The following is a 22,751-nucleotide window of genomic DNA, read 5'->3' on the forward strand; positions in this document are numbered from 1 at the left end:
ACTTGGCTTCTTTTTCTGGCCCCTGAGGAAGAATGTGGTCCAGTGGTTACCAGCATCACGACCAAACACAGACTTCACTGAAAGTCTGGGTGACTAAATGGATGCTGTTTAAGAGCTCTGGTACAGTTACAATTAGACCTCTGCTTCTCCACAAGTATCTAATATGACCACAAGCAACATCTCAATCGTGTCATTTGCAAACGGGGCGAGTGCTCCTTGCTTGCCTTCTGTCTGCAATACCATGCTACACTGACCATAAAATGCAGAGAATTAACTTTCACTGAAGAGCTTACTATGCGTGATTTTTGGGGACAGTTTTGCCCTTTTCTTTACCACAAAGGACAGAGGAGGGGACTTGTGAATTCCCACCTTTTCCCTCTATCCAAACTCAAAGTCTAGCTTTATGATTTGCAGAAAAAAAGACATCATGGAAGATGAGATTTCAGTTAACACAAAGAAAGCGGTATGTTGTCCAGACTACCCAAAACACAAAAAGATGTTTGCAGAATTTTGTGATAAGCTGATTAAATTTGCTGAGCAAATGTATTTTCCATGGCCAAATTTAGGTGAACCCTCCCAGGGACAGCAATTCTCCTGTTTGGATCATCACCAATACTCCAAAGATGAAGAGCCTGGAGTTCTTCAGAGAATTGATTTAATCTTGACAAATTATTCCCTTTTTTTCTTTTTCTTTCTTTCTTCTGAATTCTCAGAATCAGCTACAACATTGTCATGAAAATGTAAAGAAACAGGTCGGCCCAAAACAAAAAGCAACCCCAGAATATTTCAGGTAGAGCGGTTAATGTCAGAGACTATTTCCTTACTGGTACCTGTAGGTTTTGATAACACAGCAATCAAATGAGAAAGAATTGAGGCTTTTTTTGGTTTGGGGTTTGTTTTTTTTCTGGCTTGGCTCACATCATTCAGGGAAAAGGTACAGCTACATCAGCAGAAAATGTCCTCCTGTCAAGAGTATGCTGCCTCTCCACCAGAGCCTTCTGCCAGCTTAGCCAGAGAAATACAGCTCTTGGGGACTTTCAGCTGTAGCAAGCAGGGTCACAACTGTACAAACCTTGTGAGCAGACCAGATATGCCCAGGATTTGAGCTAGGCATATTGAAATTAGTGCACTGGGGAGATCCACTGCCAAGTCAATTAAAGTTCTGTTAATTCAAGTTTGTGTGTAATTTGCATTACCTTGCACAAAAGTGTAACAACTGAATTTCTTTTCAGCCCACGGCCCGCACACACAACATTGCCACTGCTAGCCTTCTGCCAGCTGACATTTCTCTAGGAAGCATATCTTTCACAGAGATTAAAGAGAAAGCAGGAAACAAGGGTATCTTAAAAGGAAATTCCCCACATTTTTTTTTCCTCTTAGACTATAAAACACGAGGAAAATTATTTCAAGATTAAACACACAGTATCTTTGGGGTGTCATTTACAGACCAGATGAAAACTGAAGTGAAACTGAGAACATAAAGACAGGAGACTTTTTCACAGTATTTTCATCACACATTCTAACTGACAAATACGTAAAGCTACAGCTAGTAGCTTAAAATTGAAGGAGACAAAACCCCTGCTCTCCTGGCTATTGGTTTACTTTTTCTGTGCATTTCAGAACACAAAAAAACCCCACTCCACACATCCTGGAGAGAAGTTGTGTGCCTACATCACACGGTAAAAACTAATTAAAAGGTAAAGAAAACAGAACCAGTGATACAGCCCAGTCTAAACAGCATCATGTCAGACAACAGCAATATTATTGTGCTAGTAACCCTTACACAACTCATTTTCTGGCTCTTCTACCCCATACTTCTCTTTCTTTGCTTTCTCCTGCCACCAACATTTGGATACACCCTACTGCCTCACTGCCTCATCCGCATAATGCAGTGTTTCTGTAGATGTAAGTGCAGTACTTCAAAACACAGATCTAACAGCAACACCATCTTCCCACTGAAAGAAAAGAAAACAATTTCTATTTTCTTCCAATTGCTCTTTCCCCTTGACTCGCCTTCTCAGTTCTCCTTGTATCTTTTCCCATTGCCACATGACAAGGACTTATTTTTAGAGCATCTCTTTAGACGGGATACCTGTTGAGATGGGATTCTCCCTGCTGCTGCACGATTGCATGGAGAACACCAGGCAGCCACTGCACGCTGGCAAAACCCCTACCTGTGCTCCCTTGGCAAGAAGCTGAAAGAGTTGGAAGGGAAGGGTATGGAGGGTATCACTTGCTATAAGGGCAAGTAGCATTTGCAATAGCTGTGGGCAATTTAAAGTGAGATGAGGTGTAACCTTTCCATGTTACACAGTACTGGTCAGAAGTTAGTGCTAGAGAGAGACAGACACGAGTCCTCTTCAAGCCTAGTGCAAGTGGCCATTACGAGCATGGTATTTTGCCTTTCTTCAAGGAAGAAAAACAGCTGGGATTATGCGAAGAGCACCCACAGTCTTGAGTCTTACTTTCAAAAAACATAACAGGCTCGTAACAATGCTTAAGAAGTTTGTTTTCCTCGTCATTCAGGACACAAAAGGTGCACTGCATTTCTCTGGCAATCCCGGGTGGCAGAATTCAACTAAAACACATTTGCCTAAGCCAGAAGTAACTTCCAGTCTTTACCACTGGCATAGACTGGGCCACCCTGGAAGAGGCAAAACGTTCTTTATCTACCACCACAGAAGACAGTCTTACCAGCCTTTACAGATCATCGCATATTTTTGCTGAAGAGATTTCAAAAAAGAAAAATCAGAAAGTCAGGCCTTTCAGCAGGCTCTTTCAAGTCAAAGAAGCGGGCATTTCTCACCTGTTTGTAGCACACTGCTACAGCTCAAAGGGTTGGAAGCTGAGAGAGCGGGGCTCAAAAGAGGAGGGGACGGAGGGACCAGAGCAGCTGACAGCACCAGAGCATTGTCTCTGCTCAAGAGCCCCAGTTTGCCATCGCCAGGCACGTCATTTAGTCCTAGACCAAGAGTCACCCAGCACAGGGAAAGGTAAATGCCACCGTGTTAGGTCAGACACAGTTTGCACTCCTGTGCCTTCGCTTTGGACAAGGTGCAAAGCGGATTGCAAGCATGGCCCAAACTCACCAGCAGGCGTATAGGCTGGCTTTGACCCTCTGAGCTATTCTGAAGGCGTGGAGGCTGCCTCACTGCATTTTCCTCCGTATCACAGCAGCTGTACACCACTAACGCCCCTGTAAGTTCAGATGGTGCAAACGGTACCTTTAAATAATACCTAGGGGGCATATAAGACTTAGAAGAGGCCATTTTCAAAATTGTTCTTTTAGAGACTTCACTAAAGATGTCAACTTTGTGCATTCTAAACAAATAAATATAAATGTAACCGTTATCAGACGACTTTCAACCCGTTAACAGAGGCTAAATATTTTCTATTAATTTCAGCGTTAATGTAAAAAAAGTTCCTGTTACCGTTATCTCTGATCTTTTTCTCCTTCTCTAGAGACTCAAAATAAATTTCAGAGATTACCAGATGGTCAGCAAGCATTAGAAAATGGCTTTTGATAATAAAACCTAATTAGTTCTGACCTGATCTCCATTGTATATTATCAGCTTTGGCCATCGTAAGAACTTTGCACTTCTACAACTGCTACAGACTAAACTTGGACACAAAGTCTGGTGAAAACCCTTACTCCCTGGGTTCCCTATGGCAACCTCATTTTTTGCAAGTGACTTTAAGTGGGAATAATAGATACACAAGGAAATTAGTACTTGCATTAATAGTTTTAAGTTTATCCTGAAGATTTCACTTCCTTTTAATACTAATACATTCTGCAGATTTGCTTTTCCAGGACGGTATTTCAGGTTTACTGGCAAAGCACTACAGTCACAGAGAAGATTCCTTGCTGAGAAACTACAGTTCTCTCTTTATGGCTTGTAAGAGCAAATTCAAGCCAGCATAACAAAAAGTAAAGAAACAAAACAAATGCATAGCTGTCATTTAAAAACATATATTCTTAAAAGGCTTTAGGGGTATCACTTATGAAACAAAGAGATTTCCTTCTTTAGCAGTGTTCCAACACATTACTCTTTCGTGCTTACTCCAAGACATGAATATACTTGCCTAAAATGTCAGTGAGGTATTTATACAAAGGCAACTCTTCAGAAACCTGTTATTGTGAATACAAAACAGGAAGTACAGTAATACCACCAGTATATGTTAAATAATGCTTACTATAAACTGTGCTCTTCAATTAATAAGCGGTGTTAACCCCTTTAGGGGAAAGGAAGAGGTGAAGTGTTAACTGAAAATACTGACTCATGATAAAACCTTTGAGTATTTTTCCCACAAGGTTTTTTGTTTCGTTGGCTTGTTTTGGTTTTCAGTTTTTTTCCCCTCCCCTCCCAACAGCAGACAGGACACAACAGAAGACAGAATTTGCAACATAAATTACAGGGAAAAACACAGAGAAAGCAAGGGTTGAAGTTTGATGATGTATTGTAAAGTGAAAAAAAGAAACATGAAAATAAAAGTACAATAATGCTTAATGATAATTTGCACTCTGCAACTCCTTCCAGTTCTCATGCTTTCACTAACTAAGCCTTGTAACAACTATGTCATACGGAAGGTGCATCTTTAGGAAACTACTCCATCAGCTATTGAAATACATCTGTACTGGTGCACAAGTGTCAAAACTATTTGGAACAGGATGTAAATAAAAATACATACAAGATTGAATTGTCTGCAGCCACTTAGCTGGTATTCTACAAAACAGGACGATTAAAGTAAAAGTTTAGAATTCACAAAAAAAAAATATCTTTTATAAGCATTAACCACCATGAATTAAAGGAATGTATGGGGTTTTTTTATAAAAAAAAACCAAAACTGATTAATAAAAAACACATTACCCCATAGTGAGATAGACACTCCAGGCATAAAAGCAAAGCTCCTTCCTCACACATGTTAAATAAGAAAATATTTTTAAATAGACAGATTTCTAGAACACAAGTGAGACAACCTAATCACCAGTTTGTTCTTTTCAAAACATCTGCAGCTGCAGTCAAAAAAATTCAAGAGCTTCCCAAGTACAAAGACCTGAAACAAAACCCACATGCAAATCCCAGATGGGCAGAAATCAGAGCTACTCTTTCCTAAGGTCTGATAAACCTATATCTATTTACAAATGTGTAAGAACATCTCTTCCGACAGAACTCAGTCACACAGTCTCTGTCTGTCTCTCTCTCTCCACTTTCTCCTACAGGCAACAGTATTTTGAAATCTCCATGCAAGCTAACAGATTGAACTTTGGTTTGACTGCCATCTGCTGATCCCATGTTTTGGGAACCTGGCGAGTCATTTAAAAACATGTACACAAAGCTCTCAAAATGCTTAGTTACTTCTTCCAGTTCTTGGTAACAATAAAATTAAAGAATTTGAGGTAACAGGTATTTACACCTGAAGACATCAAACTAGAGCAAATGTCCTGATATTTAGCATCCTTTAGCTATTTTTCAGATAAACAAACAGAAAATGTAATAATTAGTGTGCGTGAATAAGATGAGTATTGAAACAAAAGCATGTAACACACAGGACCATTGTGACAGCAAAAACCAGAATCACGTACAAAAGCTACTCCTTAAAGAAAAGAGAACCATAGCTGAAGCAACTATTGAAAAACAAAGGAAAATATAAATAATATAAGGAAAGTAATCAACTTCCTCGGCATTCCTCTGCAAGAGAGAACATTACAATGATCCATTTTGCCACAAAATATTCACTATTATGTAAAGTCTTTGTTTCGTTTTATCCCAATGAAGAATACACACACACACACGAAACCAAATTCACTTTCAGGACACCCTCACATTTTGCCATTTTCTTTCCTTCAAGATAGCATATACTTTGTGAAGGGCTGAATGGGTTGCTGATGCTGAAATGATGGAATCAAGATGTGAATACAATTACACCTACCAGTCTGTTTGGAAAAGACCTGTGGATGAGGATAGGACTTAAAGCATTTATTTTTTTCCTAACCAAGAATGTTTTTATGAGTACAACCCACCACTTAGATGTGTACAACTAAAGCTCAAAGCTGAAATTGAAAATTTATTCTCTTGTTCCATGTAAGAATAGCTGTCCTAGTAAAAACAGCTTTAACTTGTGTGTCTACAATAGGCAACTAAGCAGCCTGTGCATGTGCAGCAAGTTATCATCTCAGGTCACCAGGACCATCTGGCTGAGAAAACACCCAACTTATTTTCACACCCTTCCTCATCTTTGATGAGGAGAGACAGCTCTTATATCCCACTTCTCAGTTTGTTCCTTCAGCAAATCTGTAGTTCTTTCATTCCTTTATTATACGAGAAAAGTAGAAAAATCAAGTTGTTACAGTCCTATAATTATTTTTTAAATATATTATAGAAATATATTACATTTATATAAGCAGACAACATTAAAACCTAAAGGGTTCAGAATTGCCAAAACAATGACTGTTTCAGCTGAGCTTGAATCCATGGTATATTTCTGCCTAATCAGATACTAACTTTAGTCAACCTTTTCTCGTCCTAAAATTCCAGTTCTGCAAACATTCAAATCTAAGCTTAGCTTTAAAGTAAAGCTTACGCATAAACGATTCCGGTGTTGGAAACAAATGCAATCTTTGCCTTATGGAAAAATTAACCAGTTATAAATGCTTGAGTGTGCACTGAAGGAGTTCCAGGTTAACATCTTTTGTATCAGTATTTTTATGAGAATAAGACCCACGTGAATATAAAGTACACCCATGGAAATCTTACCACAAAAAAAAAAAAAACAAAAAACCCAAAAAAAACCCCCAACAAAACAGGCTGCCATTTGAAAAGTGAGTTTGGATTTTTCTACGAGCCCAGAACTTCAGGTGGCATGCCAGGTACACAAATTCTGGCAATTCTGAACCAAACCGCAACTTTTATTCTCTTAGAACAGTACTAATTAAAATAATTTCTTTTAAAATATATTCACTGTCTCAGAAGCTTAATGGTTCCACAGTTAATGTTTTGCCTTTTCCAAAATCCTACATTATTTTTGTTCTGTCACAGCATTGCTGGCAGATCACATCAAAATATGCCTTTGTTGTGGAAATGTGTCTGCTTAAACAGTTTCTTTATTTGTGATGTGGCATCTTCTGTGAAACATGCTCTGTTTTCACATGTAAAACAAGCAAAACAGATTCACATTCTCTACAAAACCTGTACATGATCTTGTAGAAATCCTGCAAATGATCTAGGGCCTTCAATGGTGGCTTCTTCCCTTTTCTTGCTCTGTCTGCCAGAAATAAAAGTAACTCAAAAATAAAAGTAATCGAAAAAGAGGAGACACAAGACTTCCCCTTCAGTCATAATTATGAAGTCTCTTCAGATGCAGTGGGGTTGCACAGTCATAGAACAGGGAAGAACTTTGTCCTTTGTGAATCAGTGATTTTCTTGAGAAGCGATGATGGAACAGCACCTAATGCCTCAATTACAGTGCCTCCAGCAATTACAGCTATTTTACTTTGTTTCCATCACTATTATAAGCACTTTTGTTCATGATGCACAAAGGATACAGAGGTCTTCAATAAGAAGGTGTCATTCTTCTATAGGCACTATACTAGCCATAACTGCAGCAAGGGGCACAAGCTATTTCCACTTCACACAGATTTCTTTGCACTGTTCCATCCCTTGACAACACGTTTTCTGGACAGCAGAAGGACAGGTGAAGCAGGATCATATATCTCCCTGTTGGTGTGGCAAGTCTACATCCCGATAGCGAAATGCACACATGAGCAAAACACCGCCCCCCCCCCCCAAAAAAAGAAAACACAAACACAAACCAACCCACCCAAACCAGTAGTCATTTCCCAAGCAACGAAAGCACATTATTTAGCACATGCCAGTACTGCTGAATCTAGCAAAGATGTACCTTTCATTCAAGAAATGAACCATCTAGCTTGATTTCTGTTGCATGGAACCAAACCATTATTTAAGGGTAATATCCTCTGTAGCCAATGCTTCTGGGTGAAGAATAAGGTTTGCACTCTAGCTCCCCCAGGCAATGCCTTGTTTCTAAGTAAAGGCAAGGAAGCTCAGAGGAGCACAAGCAATAGAAATAAATGGTGAAATCTAGGATGAAGCCAGCTAAATTTCTTCACACCCACTCAAATGGCATCGCCAGTGTATGAAGACAACAGAGAAGCCCCGATATCAAACCAAAATGGTACTTAAGCACTAAAACAGGTATTTAAAGACTTTAACACACTTCAGTATTAAACGCATGAAGAATAGTGTTCCAATTTTATTTAAGAAAAAAAAAAGATAATTTTGTAAGCTAGCACAGAGTATTTACATTCCTTACTAAAACTAAAATAAATGACCATTTTATAGGTGCAGTAACGTGTTCCAAGGTGTGTGTTTGCCAATTACACACACCTCATCTGTTGACTGATGAACACACACACCTTGGCGTGTGTTCTTGCTTACATATCTCACGTGCCTCCCTGTTAAGTAATGGAATAAGGCTTGCCTTGCAAACTGGCTAATGCTGCCTCTTCTCACTCAGTGACTTCTGCAGAAAATATTCACTGCTAAGAAAAACAACTTCTGAAACACAGTTAAGCTATTTGCAATCTTAAATACTCTCTCTCTGTCTGCAAGTCCCAGCTCTGTGATAACCTCCATTTTCTGTATCGCTGTCAGGCATGTGCTTTCCCCCAGACTGGGTAGGTGTTCAGCATTTTTCTGCGTGCATTGTTGCTTACTGTAAAGGCATGGTCCTTCTTACAGATTGTTTTTTCCATACCAGCTAGCTACTCTCGATGACTACCCATTTCACCATTTTCCTCTTTATAAAAACATAAGCACACTCGTGCTCTCCAGACAATGAAAAGGCATACTGTGGTATGGAGACAGCCTTCTTTTAGAATGATTTTTCTCTTCAAAAATTTTTTTGGTCAATTTTGTTTTGCTTCTACTTATTTTGCATAAATGCTGACTAGTGTACAATAGCTCTAACAGAAAGTCATGCTTTGTACAAAACAATAAATTTCTCAGCCTGCTGGAAGCCAATCTGTGATTTATTCCCTCTCCCCCACTCCCAGTCACAGGACTTAATTCCACAGAGATGTCAACACCAGGACCTGTAGCTCACCTATCACGGTCATTTCTGATAAGACAGAGCAAACACAGTGCCATGCTTATTGGTCTTCTCCCTTTCCTTTTCAAAACCAACGTACAACAGTGCAAAGGAATTAAACCACTCTTAAGCTCATTATATTGTGTGATGCTTTATCACTCATTCCTCCGTTTTCAATAAGAGTCCAACTGTGCTTGTCAGGATCCGTCTATAGATAACAGCATGTACTGGCAGAGTATAGGCCTTTCCTATGTTACCTCTCTGTTGCGACACAATACAGACCCCTTCATCTCATCTGTTTTTCCTGTATAGAATTTGCATCTCCTTTATGAGGTCTAATACCAAAGAAATGATGTAATACAGGAGCCATCATTTCTGATGAGATAGTTAGTGAAAGCAACAAGGATGAAGACTGAGGGCAAAGAACTGTCCAAGACTCTCGGGAGACTTAGCAACTGGATAATATTCAACATAAGTAAATGGAAAGCGATGAACATGGGAAATTCAATCTTTCCTTCATATATAAATGGATGGGCTGTGTGATGAATCATTACCACTTCTAGTTTTAATAGACAGTGACGAAAACTTTAGCTCAGTTCTTGGCAGCAGTCAAAAAAGTAAATCAAGTGTTAAAAATTCAGAACCACTAGTAAAAAAAGACCAAAACAGAAAGCATCGTTATGCACCCATATAAACCCATGTAGCATCCACACCTTGGATGCTGTATGCAGTCCTGGTCCCTTTCTCTCAGAAAGGACATAATAGATCTGGAAAAGGTTCAGAGAAAGGCAGCAAGGATTATCAAAAACATTAAACAGTTCCTGTTTAAGGAAAAGCTCGCTCTTCTTTCATTCTGCATAGGACCACCTTGTTCACCCACTCCACTTAATCAGTGATTATGTTTTGGTGGTTTTCTGTTAAGAAAAGATTACAGATTCATAGCAAGGTAAAAGGGTGTGCATCAAGTAAAGGTAAAGCTTCAGGTTTGCACATCAGTTATTTTGAGAACCAGCTGCTTTTCCAGAAACAGAGCAGACAGACATGTGAATGGGGGCACAAAGGCACGATTTGGCATGAAAAGCATAATTCTTATTGATTTCCTGAGAGAATGTGAAAAATTACCATCAGCTGTGTCCAGAAACAGGTTCTAAAATGCCCACAATGTTGTTTTGGTTTGTCTTGTGCATGAAATATGAATGAGAAAGCCACAGTGATGCTTCACTTCATCCTCTTCCATCTGTGAAGCGATGGCTACTTTATTTGCCTTCCCTTCTCTTTAGCAGTGTTTTAGAAGGTACTACTGCAGGTGACACAGAATTGTATTCATACACAAGCCATAATGCACACGGCAGCAACAGCTGCAGCCCTCTGCATAAATAGCCCAGTGTTCCAACAAATCCAGAGGTTTATTTACCTCTGTTTATTTACCTTCATATTCCATTAGTTCTTTGTCTCTGTGTCTTCACCTGAGAAAGTCTAGTGGCAGTGACACAAGTTCTGACAACCTATTCTATCACCCTGACAACTCAGTTCCGAAACAGAGTTTTCAAAGCACAACTCCCTGTACAGGAAAAAACAAAGTGGATTGCAGGAGGGGAGGGAATTATAGGGGGACAGGGATGGAAAAAATCTGTTATACACAGGTCCAGCTATTGATGTGAGGTTACAGGGAAAAGATACCAGCAGCAGCAGTGTAACTTTAACATAAATAATTTCATAATAGATTTTTTCCATTTTCTAACATTTATTTTCATAACAATTTTTTAGGTTGGAATTTTAACTTTGAGTTAGGCTATTAATGGGAGAATGGAATACATATCCTATCTGAAGTAGTGGCTAGTAAAACCAAAGAAGCTAATTTTTAGGTTTAAAAGAGGTGAGTAAACAAAGCAAGAACTGTAACAGGCATTAAGCCCCAAAAGGAACAGTCACTTCAGATTTCCAGAACAACTGCTGAGTCCTACCAGCTACTGCCTGGCACCACTCAATGAAAATACTCATTTGACTTTCAGACCCTTACCTCTCAATTAGCTTGAAATACCTTGTAGTCTACATGTTTTTCTAGGTTATCCCCGAAATCTAGCAAACCGTTGTGATTCTGAGCCAACCTTAACAGTTGTATATACATCAAATCATACAGAGCTTCAAACAAGCTTTTGTTATTAAATTACATTGGCATATGCAACCCTGAGGTAACTCCAGTGACCTAAATAGTCATCCACCAAGTTTCCACTGTTCGTAAGACATGTTAATGTCCCATTTAGGCATGAAGAGAACCCTAGCTTTCTGCTCCTGCATGTATGCATAACAATCCTTCCACGTACCTTAGGAAAATGATATATTATGAATCAATGACCCCCAGACTGTTCCCTTTTATCTTGTGCTACATTATTATAGTACTGCCTTCATTTAGATTGATGTTAAGAACTATTTTTTTTAATAACTAAGATCTTATAGAAAGAACTTGTTTTTCCTGAACAAACCTACTATCTTTCATTGTTATATGTACTGCACATTAATGGTATTTCTGCTTATCCCTAAGTGGTATATATGTCACGTGTGCAAGACATCCAGCTTTCATCACTGATGGAGCAAATAAAAACGTAAAACTGGATCTCCTTCAACACAAAGAAAAATATAAAAAATCATCAACTAGTAGAAATTCTGCCTATGATGTCCTATTTTTTCTCTTTCCCACAGAGATTTCACAAACAAGAAAATGTTCCTAATTAACTGAATGGACTAATGATAGCATCTAATATCCATAAAGAACTTCAAGCAAAAGTTTACTAATATGCTTACTGAGAAACAAGTGCATGTCAGCTAATCCCTAAATTCAACAGCTCTTTAGAGTCCTTTACTAATGTAGAGAGCTTGATCGTATTCCAACTTGCTCATTATAAAGCTCCAAGGTTCAGAGGTTTTCTAAACTTAAAACAAAAACTGAAAAGGTCACCACCTTAAAATGTACAACCACACAATGGGACTGTACACTGGCCACCTCATCCTCCCAAGCTGCACTCTTATGATCGATACTAAACCAGTGGTGTGCACAATGCTGGGCTTTCTGTTTCACCATGACTTCCATTTTTACTGAAACAGCTTCCACCCTATTAGGAGAGAGATAAGTATCAACACTTAATACAGAAGTCACTCAACATTTCACATTATAAGATCATGCATTTAGTAGTTTATGCTGTTCTGAGTTTTGACCTTCTTGTCCTTTCCAAGCTGGCTGGCTGCCTTCAACTGATTTGTTTTGTAATGTTCCAGTCAAAACACTTCAGCTGTTGCATGTGAAGGAGACCAGGAAAAATGTTGCTTCGTTTACAATTTTTAAAAATTAATAAAAATAAAATTATTTCACCCTAACCTTTGGAAAGAGGTCTTGGAGACCTGACCACATTAGAAGGACTTGAAATATCTCAGTTTGAAAAAGCTTTGTGAGGTTTTTTGGCATTTTGCAGATACATTTTCCAAGTTTTGACCACTCAAAGACTGATCCTACCAGAGCTCAAGGAGTCTGCAGGCCATGCTGGATCCAGGCTCTCAAAACGACAGCAGGAAAATGACCTTTCCTCTTGTTGGAGTCACGTGGATCTAGTCAAGCAGGAAGAGGAGAAAAAGGACACCAGAACTGACTCCACAAGGAAGATAAGCTTGACATGAGGAGTGAACACATTGAAATCCAAGAGTCTGAATACCAGGACAAAACTCATACTTGTTAAGAAAGGACTCTAGATGTGGAAGCCTGGCTGGAAAAAGAGGATTGGGGAATCCTGGCTTGGCAGGAACGCATCCAGTGAGAAGCACAAGCACTGGGAAAAAAGTTGACATCAATTAAGTAAAAAGACTAGAAGCAAGAAACATACTGAGATTAGATTAATAGTTTGCTGAAGATCATGAAGTCCGTAAACATAGGAAATACAGACCAAGAGGATACTGCATGAAGAAAGAGCAGGCAAACTGAATAGGGAGAAACACCAAGTAAAGAATATAAGGAAAGAGTTATGCTTATGGAAAGTTGGAAGAAACGTTACCACTGAAAAAGTAATTAATCTACCCATCCTCACGTTGTCAGAAAATACCTTGGATAACAGGTAAAAGTCCCATTCTTGCACAGAAGACCCCGCAAAGAACCGCAAAGGAGTTTAATATTGCTGTCAATCTGCCACCTGTTTTAAGCAAACAACTTTTCTATGGAAGATCTAGAGGGTCCTGTACTGCCGATAACCACAGATCTCAAAACAACACTACACGATGGAACCTGAATACTCCCCCAAAAAAACAGAAGTTGTTCTTCTGATTTTAAACAGTGTAAAACAAAGCCCTCAAAAGGAAATGTATTAAAGTAATTAGAGGCAATCATAACGACTTGTAAAAATATTCTAAATTAACTCAACTTAATGAATCATGCACAGCACAATGAATACCACTTTAATTAGTGTAAATACAAATTGCATTATGATGCGCATGCACAAAGGAGAACGAATTAAGATTGTACATGCAATATTACCTATGGCACTTCTTAACACACGGATGCTCGACAAACACAACATTCCCTATAATGCTATTTTAATACAGTATACACAAAAAACTACATACATACTGTGCGTTTTGCATCCACAAAGAAGAAAGCTGGGCAGAAGACCAACTGCAAAGCAAGCCCTAAACGTGTGCGTGGCTACAGCCCAAGTACCATAGTTGCAGCCGTTCCTCTAGCTTCTGCAGCTCACAGGACTACACTAACATCCTTTTCAGTGTTACTTCCATAAATATTTAAAAACCAAGACTTTTTGGAATGTCTCTTCCTTAACTGTTATCACCACCCTAATGAAGCTTATTAAATATAGTAAGAGTCATGCCATCCAACACGCTGATTGTGAAATATGCCTTGATGCGCATTGCTTATCTGCCATAAAGCCCAGTATCCCCAATTACAAGCCACCAAGGCCCTGACAGCTTCTGAGGATGCTCCCATGGGAACTGAGCCAAGCTGCATGCCTCTGGAGAGCTACTCAGCTCTACCCCTCCCTGCACAACCCGAACACTGACACAAAGCAGGAAGAGTGAATTGAAAGAATTTACAAGGAAGAGGTTATTATCACACAGACTGTTTTCAAGTAATTCAAATAGGAAGTGAAAACCCATACCTTTATAAGCACACGTACAAGTTTTAGCAGTTAAAAGTTGCTGTACAGGCACATAAAACTTAGTCGTACAATCAGTGTGACTTCTCTAGTTTCGCTTTGTCACTAAACCCACATGAAGAATGGAGTTGACCTAACCCAACACTTACAAATTTATACCCAGTCTACATGTACTGCTCAAATGCACCTCATTTTTAGAGACATGATTCAATTTAACCCCATATGTTCCCTGTTACCTTACAAATACATTATAATTTCCGTGGTCCTGTTAAAACAAACCCAAACCAAACCAAAGTCCCCACCTGGTATCACAGCTAGACTCATGGAACTGAGGGATGGTGTTTACACAACAAACTTGAATCGGACAGCCTTTCGAATTTCCCACTTTGCTGATAATCTGGAGGCTTTCTAACAGGCTGTGTTCCCCATCCGGACTTTGTGAGTCTTGGAGGTATGAATAAGAACAAACTTTGGCCCTTGGCTTTTACCTCCCCATCTTTGTACTTTTTCAAATGCAATAAATACCCTTTGATACCTTCAGTAGACAAGTTTATGAAAGTATTAGTGATGCTAAAATACATGAGTGAGTTGATGTAAGGAACGCTTTCCATTATAAAGAATAAGAGCAAGCATATTTACTTTTCTGTTCTATTTGAAGTAAAACTATTATATTTTTACATACATTGTTTAGATGTATGTTTTCACAGGCAAAACAAAGCCAAGTTATCCCAGCCCTACAGTGTATCAGTTAAAGGAGAAAATATGCAGCCCAGCAAGTTTTCCCTCCAACCCTTCTTTTCAGGCAAGTAATAAATCTTGAGTGAAAAAGTCACTGTGCTCTTCAGCTGTCACCACTAAGATTTTGTTTTTTAAAACCATAGCAGCCTTAAGGCTGATTTACTACTCAGCCCTCCACACTCTGACAATCGAATAGTTGGAAACAAAAATCACTTTTGCGCACCTGGAAATATTTTATTTGCTGCACTCATGAGAAAAAGTTCTCATCAGTGAGGAAGGAGGTGGGGGAAGGGGGAGAGAGAAATTCAGGTGAATATTAAAACCTAGTTCTTGACTTAAAGAGAAACTTCATACATATGTAGATCAGCACAGAAATTACCTCTTCATTCAGAGTGGCCAGGCTTTTCAGGGACCATGGGTTCACTATGCTGTCCAGCCCTACATCATCAACTTGGAAGTCTTGGCCAGTAAACAGCAGTGCTTATCAACTGTGTCTATTTAGTCATTTCAGTTTGGGGGCTGAAAAGAATGTGACAACTCCTACATCATTTAATTCACTCTTTTGCTCTTCATTTTTTAAAATAAACTTAGTAAGCTCTCAATCACCCTGAAGTGTAAACATCTGATATTAATAAAGGCAAAATTAGACCTTTAAGAAACACCTACTTTCCAGAGTACCTCTTTGCCCTAGTCAGAGTTGCAAGTTTAATAAGATGAAGGGTAAAAATCCAAACACATACCAGAGAAAACCAATTGATGGAAAATGTGATGGTGCCAAGATTGCAAAACTATTTTAGAATATCAGATCCTGCATGTAGTTTGATATCATTTTTCCCTAAAGCTTCACTTTCTGAAAATGTATTATATGCTCCAGAACAATCCTGTCTTCAAAAGAAATCCCACATCTTCTGTTATTTCAAAGAACCATAGTTGCACCTGGGCAAAACGATCTAAGTACTCTAGGTGCTGGCTGACTGAAAAGGAGACCCACAAAATCTCACTCTCTATTTTTAATCTCAGGGTTTTACAGGAATATGAGGAGTGCCCTTTGACAAACACCAAGGCATTTCAGCATTTAAGGTAAAAAAATAATAATTAATAGTTCAGCAGTGTAAAGACATATGGCAATTGCATTTACATACTTTGATACGTACTCTGAAATACTTTCCCACCTGTTCTATTCTTGTGATGCCTACAAAGCCCATCTACAAACAAAGGCTGATTTCAGTAATGTGATACCAGGCAGGGAAAGCAGTGTAGCAACTTAGTTATCTCTACCAGTCCTAAGGCTGGACTTCAGTAACTTAGCAGTGCCAAATTAAGTATGTAAAAAGCGTCCACTCTAAGGAGTGTTTACTTAGTACTTACTTAATCAACTGTCATAAAAGCAGTTAAGTGTCCCAGCACCATCTCTTCTAGAAAGCACCCAGTCTTGTATCCCTTGTCTTCCCAAATGTGAATGGAATCTGCACAGAAGCAAGTTATTTAATTTTATTCCTCCAGGGTCATAAAGCAGTTTAGCATAGGTAAGGCCTTCTTCCATGCACAGCTTCATTAGGAGGTTTCCCACCCAATTACTAGGGACAGAAATAATAATAATAATTATAATAGTTCTCCTTCACCATTCTTTGTACAACTTTATCTCTGCACATGTACCTGAAGCAGTAGCAGGGAGTGGTGGGATGGTTTGCTGAGAAGACGGAGCCAGACACCTCAAAGGTACACACTTGCAGCAAGCACAAGTTATCAAGCTAGACTGTTAGATACAAGGAAAAAAGCCTTCCTGGTGGAGGCGGTCAAACAGCACAGCAGGAACCCAGAAGCTATAAAACCTCCATCCTTGGAAAAACTCAAAATTCTCCTGGACCAGCCTTGAGCAAGCTCACCTAACACTGAAGCTGGTCCTGCGCAGGCAGCAGGCTGGACCAAAGACCCCCAGAGGCCCCTTCCAACCTAGTGTATTTTATGATCCTTGATCAAACGGGAGGGTGGAGGGGTGTCACAGAGGGAAACACAGCACACGACTGCTGGGTTATGTGGCTCATAACTTTACAGTCCTACACTGTACCTGGGAAAACTGAAACCCTACCAGGTCAAAGCTGTAAGAGAGGAAGAACCTTTAGTAAGATATACCTGACCAAAATGGAAATGACAAATAGGCAAGTATGTAAATAGGAAAATATAATAAATGGTAGTAAGTTAAGTTTTCACTACTGCACATGACTACTAAAGATGCCTGTAGCATCACCTGCTTTATAACAGCACATAGATTCATAGAATCATTTCGGCTGGAAAGAGCTTTAACACCATCACATCCAGCCATTAACCCAGCACTACCAAGTCCACCACCCAGCCATGTCCCTAAGTGCCACATCTATGCACCTCTTAAATACCTCCAGGGACAGTGACCCAAACACTTCCCTGGGTAGCCCGCTCCAATGCTTGACAAACCTTTCAGTGAAGAATTTTTTCCTAATATCAGTAAGTTCCTATACATATTTCCAGACAATATTGAATAAATATGCAAGATTCTTTCATATTCCTTTTAACTTGTAAAACTGCAAACTTAAATTTTTGAATGTCTTCCATAAGCCTTCAGAAAGGCAAAACTTTGATGTTTTTAAAGAGGAAAGATTATTTACTTCTGCTGCAGGCAAGAAATTATAATTTCTTTACTGATTCTGCCAAATGGCTCTATCATGCATTTTTTATTTCCATCAAAACAAGCCACTTTAAATTATGGTTGTCCATAACAACACAGTAATCACCATTTTGAGGGTCAGATCAACTTGACGAACCTCTGTTTGACTTCTCCACCCAAAAGACTCCTCCAAATCCAAATTAACCAGGGGGAAGAGAGCTTTATTCCCTTTCTTCCTGCTTGGCAATTGCTAGAAAGTACATGGGCTACAGTTTTTACTTTATTAACATAAGCAGAACAGACAACTCAGTAGTATCCATGTTGTTCTTAAACTAAATAGGCTGAATTCAAACCCAGTGGTTAACACGCTGAAGCCAACAGAGAGTATTCTAAGGAATAGCAAAACTTTCAGATGAAGGAAGAGAAGGTGGAAGAAGAAGAAAGTGAGGCTTTCTTATACATAAAAAGAATACATAAAGGCTAGAGAGCAGGAGTTTTTAAAACTCAAGATAAACATGTACAAGAGGCTGCAAAAATCCTCTGCACTGATACAATATGCAGAACACAAGTTTTTATACCAACACATAACATGCTTTGAAATAGAAAGCCAAGACCTCCTGTACTAATAAAGCATTCATAAAGATTCAGTTCTTCAGTATTCAATGTACCAGGATAGTTTCTGGTTTAAACTACATTGGAGTCCGTGAACACAGACAAAATCCAGACCACCATCAATCTAGAGACAATGGGCAACGCTGACAGCACAGCATCTCATTAATCTTCATTTGTCCTATCACATCCTGTCATTCTTATGCAAATAGCATATTTGAGGATATATCTTTTCTGCACTCCACGATAAGGAGAAGTGAAGCTGTCAGGAGCACCAGGATGTCATCCTGTACCACAGGCCATCACTTCACTCAGCGCCTCATGTTTTACATCACAGTTAATGTGTCTGACATTCAAATTTGACCCAGCAGGAGGTAGAACTATCTAATGCCACAGGAACATGCGTCTTGCTTCCTGTGCTAAAATATTCACCAAGGTCCCCAGGGATCTGACAGTCTCTCCTCTCCCTTCACTGTACCTTTGCTATTCAAGATTGAAACACTGCTTAAGAGCAAAAAAAAAAGATATCTGCAGGGGCAGGTAATGATAGCAATTCACCCTTCTCACCCAAGACATAAGCCCAGTACTAGGAAAAAACTTCCTATACTAGGAAAATAGGTTCCACTGAAAAAGAAAAAAAAAAGGACATGCAAACCCTGGTGAGTTAGTCTAGGTTTTCTTCCACAGAAATCTGTCAGACTACACCTGAAAACTTGTCCATACATATGTCTGAATACAACATTTAATTTCCAGCTAAGCAAATTATACAGTATTATAAAATATTTTATCTGAGGTTTGTGGGGATCTCTCTTGTTAGGCCAACTCATACATGGGAAAATACAGACAAGCTTTGAATCGTAAGCTACTCTATAAAATATTTTGGGTATGAAGAATCACTCCTGAGTGGGTAGAGTCACCAAAACCAAAAAGCATTTTTCCAATTATTGCTCATCAATTCTACTTACAGAACGAAAAATTAAAGGGAAGATTTTACTATTATTACTGACTCAGAGTGTTTTGTTTCTGTATCACTTTCAAAGAATGTTCAGAACATCTTGTTCCAGAGTATTTCCCTTCCAAGAGAAATCACTTTCTGTATCATACATGGCTGAAAACAGTACATGCTGGCTTTGTTTTCTTATGAAAAATAGAAGCTATCCCAAAGTATTTCCAGAATCGCATGAATAGGATGCAAAGTAGCTAAGTGCTAAAAACATGGGACACAAGGCTGGAATAATATTTCAATAGAATCATGACATCTTAAAGAAATTACCTCATTAATAGACATTTCTAACAAGTCAAAACAAGTTTACCATTAAGCATAATTTTTTATATCACTACCCGAAAGCAATATACTGTAGCGTTTGCAGGGATGATGAAGTCTATCTACGCTAGGCTCAGGGGAATACCCTTAACATTTGATATTGCCATGTGCTGTTTTCAAATTAGGAAAGATTAATCATCACTTACTTGTCAGTTAAGAAGCAGACACATAAATGAAGATGCTGAATTTTTTAAGTATACAACACAAAACTCGGAAAGCGTGCATTTCTTGGCTTGAAAAACCTAAAAGATAGTCACAAAGGTATACCAGACATCTTCCCACTGCCTGGAAGTAGAGAACATGGACTGCCTTGTGCCTTTATACCATATGCAAAGTTCGTGCATTAAAAATTACTGTATGGCCATCATATACCAATGAAAACAGGACACTCATTTATGGTAAGATGTAACTGAACTGATATTTCCATATAAAATGTTAAGTTGATTTAAGAAAATTTTACCTTTTCATAGGTATCACTGATCACAAAGTAAACTACAAGCCTCTACTGAAAGGTTTCCCATTAAGTGAAGTTCTCGGTACAAATGCTTTCTGGTGTCAGTCTTCTTTCTTCCAGGGGAAGAGGGGTGGGGGGGAAGAAAAAAGTGCAACTTGTGCAATGGGAATATTGCATATACCCAGGAGTAGATGGTGGCCTGGTATAGACTGTCTGATCCGGATGAAGCACCATGTGAGCAACACCAACTCAAATGTGATTCTCCAGCCCTTTTAAACCACAGTTGAAAAACCCCCTTCCTCCAGATTGATGACATTTTGCTCTGCTATTCTGTGAGTGCTTTCTACAAAGTTATTGAGTTACTTCCCCCTCCCCCCCCCCCGCTTTCTATCTTGGTAAACCCAATTTTTAATAAAAATCTAAAATATCCATTTGTGGTTTCTTCCTAATAAAATTGCTATAATCATATGGCTTGCTACTGCAGAGGGCACTGTCTTATGCAACTTTTCCCTTTTCTTTACATTTAGCGTCATCACAATTATCAGCTTTACTTGGAGAAAGAATATATAAGATATGTTGTCACCTGAACACAACTGTGCTGCTAGAAGTTCATCATACCCATAAAATTCAGATGCACAAAAGATATCAAATTTTTACCCACCATATTAAAATGAAAATTTTCAGTCCCAGGCTAAGAGGTCTGGATTTGCATCAGCAATGTAGGTACAGTTGGCATATACCTAGTAACTTCGGTTCTATCTAAAAGTTCTCAGTATTGCAAGGTGGCACCCTTAACACATGGTAGTACTGTCCCAATATTGCCAACATTTCAAATAAATACTGTCCCAGTATGCTAATATTTCAAATAAAAACTAAAATATAAGAAAACAGCACTCACTGTGGGTCCAAGAGAACTCCAGCAAAAGAGAGAATGGCAGAGAACTGCATTACCAGGTGGAAATGGAGATAACACAGTATAATGTTGAACCGACTCAGAAATTTCCCTTCTGTTCAACAAACAACTTTTTTCAAACTCAGCTAAGTCTGACCTCAAAGAACAGTCACCACAGAAAACTGAAATCAATGTGACAAAAGCAGAATCTTTAAAATTTTAACTTTGCACAAGTGTATTTTTCACTCATGAGTTTTATCACCTTTTACAGAAAACCCTTTGCTCGTTCTACTTTGCCATGATAGGCACACAAGCGGTGTGTATGTAAGCCTTTGTCAGGAGACCATCAGCTGTGTCTTCCTTCAGTTCAGAAAGGAAGAGGCTGTGTTCTGGAGCCAAAATACAAGGGTTTTTTTTCTCAAGACTTTAGGTGTATATGAACCTTACTTTAAAAGTGTGTGCTTCATATGTATTTTATGCCTGAATGCTCCAAGACAAACAAAAAACTATTCCAGAAACAGCTTAAAATGGAAGACTTTGTTAACATTAAAAATACTCAAGAAACTCAAAAGAAATCCTAGAAGAGATCAGGAAAAATAAATTTCATTAACTTGTCATCAAATTCATGAATGTTGTGAAGGTGGAAAGTTGTGGAATAAAGAACCTTACCAACACTACAAAACATATCTTAAAGGAAATCACTTCAGACTGGTCCATCTACTGAACTTAGCTGTGAGAAGACACAGAAGTGCAGTGGATGGTTTTAAAGTGCATTGTCTAGAGGGCTGCTGGGCTGGTTTTGTGTTCAGAGGTTTTCTGCAGTAAGCGTTGCAACCTGCCCAATTTTTACAAACTTGAAATAGTCTTGTTGCTCCAGCAGAGCTGCTGCAGGATCTAAGGAGAAATTGCACTGTTTACAGTTGGAAACCATATTGCTGGCAGAAGGCTAATGGCACCAAGCAGATATTTAATCTTTTGAAAGGAAGTAACTAATGAAACCAACAAACTCCAGCAAACTCCTGCATAAACAAACATAACAGAAGCAAAAACCACAGGACGAGTTTGACAGAAACATTGTTGCAATGAGCTTAATTTAAGGAAAATTTCTTCTAAGAAACAGATACTTAAGGTTATCACAAAACATTTTGTACTGTTAAAAAAAAAATCTGTAGAAGGGGGAAAAAAAGCAAGGGACAATCCTTTGCCTTGTCTTCAAACTCCCACTTTTAATTGATTAGACAACAGTCCAGAAAGCAAAAGAGAATGGAATTATACCAAAATCTGGTCATCTCAACAGAATATACAGCAGTGCACCTATTTGTACCTTGTCTATCATGTCTGGTCTGTTTGTAGCTGCCAAGATTGTCACGTCCTTCAGCTGTTCTATCCCATCCATTTCCGTTAACAACTGAGCCAAGACACGGTCTGCAACATTTCCAGCACCTGAAGAGCTGATTTAATGGGGGGGGAGGGGGGGGGGGGGGGGGGGGAGAAAAGAAAAGCAGCATTAGCCTTTCCTTCCTAGAAAATTGGAGAAAGGAAAGAGTATATTGTTCTTTTTAATTTACAGGGATCCATCTTTTTATCTTAATTCTTTCTGATTTTTATTTTCACCCTCAATCCCTGAAGCAGTATGTGTCATATGAAGTGAGTAAAAGCAAATTGGAGAATCAGTCCTTCAAAGGATTTCTTGGTATTCAATAAAGCAACTAAGGGGTTTTTAACTTACTACCCTGCTACTTCGGTTGAAAACAATTTAACACACTGTGGATGTCTGGAATAAACATTTTTAAGGTAACTGAATTCATGCAGCTTTTTTACTAGTCAGACAAACT

General features: G+C 38.8%; 1 protein-coding gene across 5 annotated transcripts in view; it reads right to left on the minus strand.

The window, feature by feature from the left end:
* AFG2A (AFG2 AAA ATPase homolog A) overlaps positions 1-22,751 on the minus strand; it is a 205,071-nt gene that overhangs the window by 120,824 nt on the left and 61,496 nt on the right. For 4 of the 5 annotated variants that reach the window (XR_008819656.1, XM_056325750.1, XM_056325764.1 and 1 more), the window contains one exon: positions 22,241-22,367. The exons of the other annotated variant lie outside the window; for it this stretch is intronic. Coding sequence is in view for 3 of the 4 variants with exons in the window: in XM_056325750.1 (XP_056181725.1) it covers positions 22,241-22,367 (127 nt within the window). In the remaining variant the exon portion in view is untranslated. The remainder of the gene's footprint in view (positions 1-22,240; positions 22,368-22,751) is intronic. 5 annotated transcript variants of the gene reach the window in all.

The sequence above is a fragment of the Falco biarmicus genome, chromosome 1 (assembly GCF_023638135.1).
Source record: "Falco biarmicus isolate bFalBia1 chromosome 1, bFalBia1.pri, whole genome shotgun sequence".
Lineage (NCBI taxonomy): Eukaryota > Metazoa > Chordata > Aves > Falconiformes > Falconidae > Falco > Falco biarmicus.